At 45.5% G+C, this 6,878-nt stretch overlaps 2 protein-coding genes across 2 annotated transcripts; one reads left to right on the top strand and one right to left on the bottom strand.

Annotated features, from left to right (window-relative positions):
* Positions 1-32: 32 nt before the first annotated feature.
* PHALS_11453 (alpha beta hydrolase domain-containing protein 11-like) lies at positions 33-648 on the top strand (the record flags this gene model as incomplete). The annotated part of the gene is made up of 2 exons (XM_024725781.1): positions 33-114; positions 170-648. 2 exons carry the CDS (start codon positions 33-35, stop codon positions 646-648), a joined length of 561 nt encoding a protein of 186 aa, XP_024571951.1.
* Positions 649-4,268: 3,620 nt separating this feature from the next.
* Positions 4,269-4,544, bottom strand: PHALS_11452 (uncharacterized protein; the record flags this gene model as incomplete). Its single annotated transcript, XM_024725770.1, has 2 exons — positions 4,269-4,350; positions 4,441-4,544. 2 exons carry the CDS (start codon positions 4,542-4,544, stop codon positions 4,269-4,271), a joined length of 186 nt encoding a protein of 61 aa, XP_024571950.1.
* Between the last annotated feature and the right edge of the window lie 2,334 nt (positions 4,545-6,878).

Raw genomic sequence — 6,878 nt, 5'->3', positions numbered from 1 at the left:
TAGGGCATTCGTTTGGTGGCAAAGTAGCACTCATGTACCTACAACAATGCATACAGAATGGTTGTTGTGCGCTTCCTAGACAAGTATGGGCCTTGGACACGCTTCCAGGCACAGGTACATGAGACACTTTTTGACATGAAATCAGTCTTATGCTAAATGTATGATGCAGGTGAAAATGACTTTGCAAGTCGAGACCTTCTTGACTTGATTGAAACGATATTATTTGTCCTCAAGAAATTCTCAGGACCTATTCGCTCAAAAGCTGAGCTAATCAAGGGGTTACAGGAACATGGTATTGCGTTCGATGAAGCACAGTGGCTTACGTCAAACTTGCGGCGCATAAGCAAAAGTCCAGAACTTTACGAATGGAAGATGAATGCTGATGTCGTCAAGGATTTATTTCAATCATTTCTAGCGACAGATCTTTGGCCTTTCATTGAGCATTTAGATGCAATAAAGCGCAATGACGTAGAAATCCACGTTGTGCATGCTTCGAACAACAATATGTGGACCCCCAATATTCTCCATCGTCTCGACGCGCTGCGGGAAAAGCACGTTTATCATCATTTATTAGAAAAATCTGGTCACTGGGTACACATTGAAAATCCTGATGGACTTTTGAAGATCTTCCAATCATACATGCTCTAGTAGATTTGATTGAGCGACGCAAGGAAATCTCGTCGCTTGACTGAAAGAAAAGATTTCATACTTATATCAAGAACGTGACTCGGTCAATTCAATGTTTTAACTTAAATGTCAATGATGCACTACGGTCATTGTACCGTTCATTTCAACCAAAGTTGATATCAATCTTGTACACTATATCCAACAAGCTACAGCGCCAGAACCATTTCACGCTTTGGTCGATTCAAGAATTTGTTTTTTACGTCTTGCGTCGGATTGATCATAAATTTTATGATCCACAACTCCATCGTTCTTACGGTCATCAAGCTCGAGTTCAAGCTCACCGTTATAACAATTGTTATTTGCGCCTTAAACGTGTATTTTTAACATTCTGAACATTTGAGTTTCTTCAAATCGATTTGTATAGTCAGTACCAGTTTCTCCGCATAGGCTCGTGCTTGCTGAAGTGACAGTACCGTCATATCGTGTCATGAACCAACCATTTCTCTGAACTTTAGTGTCTGGACATTCAACTTGCGACTCACAGTCACCCTTCATCGTCAACAGCTCTGGTAGGAAGATTACACGCTCCATCGGCGCTGGCACATGAGACAACGGCTTACAGCTTGTTTTACCACCCCGCCAGACATACGGCCTGAGATTTTCGACATATTGATGTCCTTTCTAATCTCGACAGAATTACACTATGGAAACCGCAATATACCATCCCCCTTTACCTTCTCAAGTGATACCTCGGCTCACAGCCGCTTCAGCCTTGCGAGCTTTGCTCGAGACTTCTAGTCATGCTATTGATGTCAAGTTCGAACAATTTCATGTCCTGTACGGAAGCTATCGCGGATTTTTGTCCACACCAGAAGTGCTCTGTTTTCTGGCAGGGGTCTTGACTACTAGTCGTCGAGCAATGGCTCGTGGTGTGCTTGCTGCGCCATTTCTCGAATGAGATCGTATCTCGAATCTAGGCTCTGGACTAGCAAACATTTCGCGTTTGTCAAAAACCTCAAACTTCACTGTAATGTCCAATTTAACACTTTTATCACTGCTTCCATTGCAAGACGTACAGACATCGTATTTGTATATGGCACAGTGAATAGCTTTCATACTGGCTACATCCGCATGTCGTACGTCATTGCACGAAACTCCTGTATTTTATACGTTCTCACGGCTTAAAATGTCTGGGATTACAACAACCCCAAACCCTGGGATGCGAGCTTACAGAAATTTGATCCTTCATGGCTGGAACCAATTGACCACGACCTTAATAAATACAAAAAAACTCAGTTCTGTACTAGTTGGCCTGGCCACCCTGCGCCTACTGGGACATGAGATTTCCTCGTGAGATGTTCGTCGTTCGTCCTTGTGTGGGAGTTAGACCCTTTGTACATCTCAGTCGAAAGCCAAGGGGGGTGCATGGCGCAGACGATATGAGCCATAGCAAACAAAGTACATGCGGGTACCGCGGAGCTTCTCAGTCTGAAAGCCTTTTTTTCTCAGCGTGGCTCAGAGCCATCGTCTCTGGCATACTTGTAATGCTTAAATTATCAGCACCTCGTTCTGCTCTCGCAGCACAAAATTTGTCTTTGCACTGAATGCGACTCTCACCACTCCTTGGGTGCGAGCCGCATTCGTTCGGGATGAATGGTAACCGTAACTACCTCCGAGAGATGAACCAGACGCTATTGCGACGATGAGAGTTCTTCGTTACAAGACTGTCCGCTAGCCTTGACTGGAGGACTAATACCCGAAAAGCTGGTTTGCCGGTGCGAACACCTGCGACATTTGCTGCTCCAAATCGTCCCATGTTGAAGGCGCCTCTTTTCGAGGTATTGCACGCAAGTGCCCATTTTTGAGCCCCACCTCCTTACTTAAAAGCGCAAGCGCGACACGCTGTAACTCCTTTTAAGCAAGACCAGATTGATGGCTATCTCAGCTTTACGCATTTAAATTGGTGGATGCTATATGCCCTGGCATTCAAAGACCTGGATGCTACACATCAGTAATCCTACGGTTGGATTCATCTGTCCATCACAAGAGCCCGTTTGGGCCCGCCTGGACAAGATTCACCAGCATTACTTTTTATGCTGGTAAGCACCTCCAGCTATACACTTCCAGCTTTTGGTCCCTTGGCAGCCAGTTCCCAGATCATTTTTTTGCTATGCAAGATTCTTTCGCAATAGTGTCACTTTTCCAGTACAAGCATCGACGCTGTTTAGTCGTTTGACCTAAAACCGGGCGGTATTTGGTCCGATTAGCATAGGGTCCGAATCAAGGCAGCCGGAGACAGGCCACTAAATTGGAGGAGTAATCACATTCAAAAAGTGTGAGTGCCTTTGCCAACCCGCGCCCGAATGGATGTGTGATAGTTCGATGGGCTGAACGCCCCACGCACCAAAAGGCCTCACTCTGTAATGAGGGATAAGAAATCTGATGAAAAACTGGGTTGAAAAGCTACCAGTATCCTGCGCTAGAGAAAACTTAGTCTTAGCATGTGGGTTCCGGAAGCATAAATCATTCTCTAGTTAGGCGCCGTTGGTTTGGTAGTAAAAAAATTCGCTGCCAACGAGATGCCCTTGCGGACGGCGCATTATTGATACCACTTTCAAAGTATTAACCGACCGTCTAATCGTTGTTTCGAGCCACTGCAACGACCTCGCATATATACGATTTTTGTACGAAGCTTGCTTCAGAAGAAATATACCAGGGTTGCTCGTATATTCAACACTCATTTGAAACGCAGCTATTGACTGTCAGATGGATGTTTATGTCAGGAAGCAGCACTTGATTGTTAGAAGTGGAATATGAAGTACTCAACTTGACGTCAGATACATTTATAGACAATGTAAGATTATGTACCTTGAAATCGTCTGCTATTTAGTACAAACTTCGTTTGTTTGATAAATAGCGCGTTTCATGCGCAATTCTTGCAGATAATACGGTCTTCAACTATAAGTGCTACCAAGTGAGACATGGTTGCCGTGAACGTTGCACCGAGAAGTCATTGACTTTCAGAGTCCATATTGATACACGCGCAAAAGTTTCGTTCGTTCACTCTCACCAGAAGAGTCGAGAACTTCTGACATGAGTTAATGTTATTCTTTTTTCTTTTTATTTCAAGACATCATATACATAGGATCAGTTACATGTAGACATGTACTCAAAATATAAGCTGTACTATCTCTCATAATGAAGCAGTCTACATTTTTGACGAGCGGCTAGCAACTATCCTACATCTTAGACCTCTCCTCTCCTCACCGGAATTCTGTAATCTTCAGAGCTTATGAATAGCAATAAATTCATCAAGTGTAATGTGAATATCGTATTATTAAATTCACTTTATTTGATACCTGTTTAACGTGAGCTGTTAGACTCACGGCATGCAGTACAAAAAGCTAAAATTTGAGAATAGCGGATCATGTCTATTTGGTATCGGCTCAATGAGATTGACACGAATATATGTCGCACTTGCAATGGAAGAGCAATTGAGTTCTTATTTATTTTAGAGGCTGTCCTTTCCGCTTCTGATTAAAGCGTACAAACCAATTTTCTGTGCATAAGTTAAGATGGAACTTTGAGCCTAAAGCTTACTTACACAAATTACACGGCCAACCCGTCGCAGTATACGTACATCACAAGACGGAACGCAACTCTGAAATGACAAATGCGCAATTCGAAGGCCATCGAATGTCTTTACGAAAAACAGCGATAAGGCTGACTTCATTAACCACGCAAATCTCAGTTATCGCCATCAATCTCTCATCTTCACAAAAGTGACATTTTATCATTTTCGTTTCGACTCACCAAAGCAGATGCACAGCTGAAACTCTTCGAAAGCGGTCAAGTCGCACGTTCGTGTGTAGCCACATAACACTACACTTGCAATTTCTCTCCGAAGTTGTCGTCATCCTCTATAATTAAACTCAATCTAATTATCTGGTTGGTGTGATTGCGTTATTAAGTGCCACACACAGTCGACGCAAGTAAAGACTTTCTATTGTGGCCCTGTTATGACGTTTTAAAGTTTTGTTTTGTATAACACGAACAATGATGCATCAATAATCTCAATTTTGCCCATTTTCTTTTGAGTGAATCTGAATTGGACTTGAGCGATCACACGATTCTGAGCCTTTTAAACACTACGGTAAAATGGTTGTTGACGCTTACAAATGAATTACTTGGGTGGTGACATTACCGAGGGTTTTCTGATTCGTAACACAACGTATCAACATTCTCTTGTATAAGGTGAGAAAAATTTGATTCATCAGCATAACGCCCGAATATATTCGGCATGTAGTCTACAAGGCTTACGGAAATTTTGATAATGTATTGTTCACGCTGCATAGTCTCACGTTCGGTCGCCCAAATCGAGGCTAACTTGAATCATCGAGTTTTCGTCCACGGTAGATATGCGAATAAATAAATCTGAAGACAGCTCACGATAAATGATCAGCGAGCCAAAATTTTCTGCGGTAAAACCATCTCAACTTACAATTCTTCCCGCTACGAGTTAGAAAGACTTTCGACTATACGTTGTAATATTTACAGGCATAACATACTAGTACTACCTTCTTCTTTGGAGCAGCTATACGGTTCAGGACTGCTTGGATACGTGGCTGGGTAGCCAGTAGTTATGCATTTATTTGGATTTTACTATATATATTTAAGAAAATCTATACTTTAAAATCAGGCGGCTTTGCCGCAAATAAAACAGCTAAATATAGTCTACATTTTAGACAGAAGAGTTTATTAGCCTCGGATCAGGGTTCTTACTACTCTTGAAGGCAGCGGGTTGCAATCCGCTACACTCGTACTGGTTCTTGTGAAGAACGCAAGGTCGGTGACCTAAATTAAGCTTCCCCCAAGCGCAAGGCTACGGCAGCCCCGTTGAACTTGGTAGCACTTTGTAGTCAATCTACACCTGAGTCGTTTAGACTGATCCTTTGTGAGGATGGAACAATCTCCTCTTTGCCCTAGGGCATGCAGGACGGGTTTAAGTTCTCGTGTGCCCTGAAGGCGTGCAGCACCTTGCTGCGCAAGGTCCTGTGGTAATCGGTGCGCGTCTAGAGGCGTTTTCAAATTACGAAAACGCGCTGCTAGAGCCCTTACAGAAGAAGATGTATGCATCATTTGCGTCTATGACGCCACCCTCAGTGACGGATGATCTTCCCGCCCTAAGCCGCTCATGGTGAGCGCTAAGGACTTCGAGGGGCAGGATGGAGAGAATCTCCTGCCCTGGGTGAGAGTGGTCGAGATGGCCATCGCATCCGCTATGCTTCAGACCAAGCAACAGCGCGTAGCGCTAGCTATCCCAAAGCTCGGTGGTCGAACGTGAGAATGGGCACTGACGTGCGGCACTTCGGTCGAAACTGCGTTTCCCTCCTGGGCGGAGCTGAAATTGCAGCTCTCACGAGTGTTCTCGCAGCCTAATCCGGCGTACGCGTTTCCTTGCCGCCCGATAGGGCAACAAGGAATTGATGGACTTTGTCCTAGAGATGCGAATTCTCATTGCCGGGACGGCACAGATCCCCTCCCGGAGGCGGTCACAGTGACCGTCTTTATGGAGGGCCTCCGCGTTGGCGTGGCCAGAATGAAAGTCTTCCGTGTGCATCCGTCCTCTTCTGAATAAGCGGTGAATGTGGCATTGAATGCCGAATTCAGTTTCAAGTCGGCACGACTTGGTTGGAATGCACACTCCAATAGCTCGTCGAGCGGGTCAATGCCCATGGATCTCAGCTATGCTGAGGACGAGGGTGCAGAGCTCCGAGCTGCTGGGCATCATGCAAATACACGACGGTGTTTTGTCTGTGGAGCCATCCGTTATCTGCGGAACGGTTGCCCCCTGCGCACGGCGCGCCAAGGTTCTTCGAACTATCGCCCCAACGCCTACCAGTCTGGTTCGGTCGCGGGGAACTGACACCACTCAGTAGGCGCGGGGCGTCCTACTGGGGAAGAACTGAGTTCTGTTGAGCCTCAAGAGGGCATTGGTCAGCAGGGCCCAGCCCCGAAGAGCTCCGTGCTCTTGATCATGGAACGTGTATGCAAGCCGGGCTTGTTGGTCGTGGAGGCGACCGTAAAGGGCTTCGAGAAGCCATGAGAGATCCTCATCGATTCTGGGGCGTCGGACAATCAAACTCGACGTTCCACGATAGAAGGCAGTCAGCTGTATGCTGAGGCGCGAAAGCGCGGTTGGGTGACATCGTCACTGTTCGCCTAGCGACGGGGGCACGTGTCACGGTCCA

The sequence above is a fragment of the Plasmopara halstedii genome (genome assembly GCF_900000015.1).
Source record: "Plasmopara halstedii genome assembly, contig: Scaffold_54, whole genome shotgun sequence".
NCBI classification, from domain to species: Eukaryota; Oomycota; class Peronosporomycetes; order Peronosporales; family Peronosporaceae; genus Plasmopara; species Plasmopara halstedii.
Note: the sequence above shows the minus strand (reverse complement) of the source record. Positions and strands in the feature narration are given on the sequence as shown.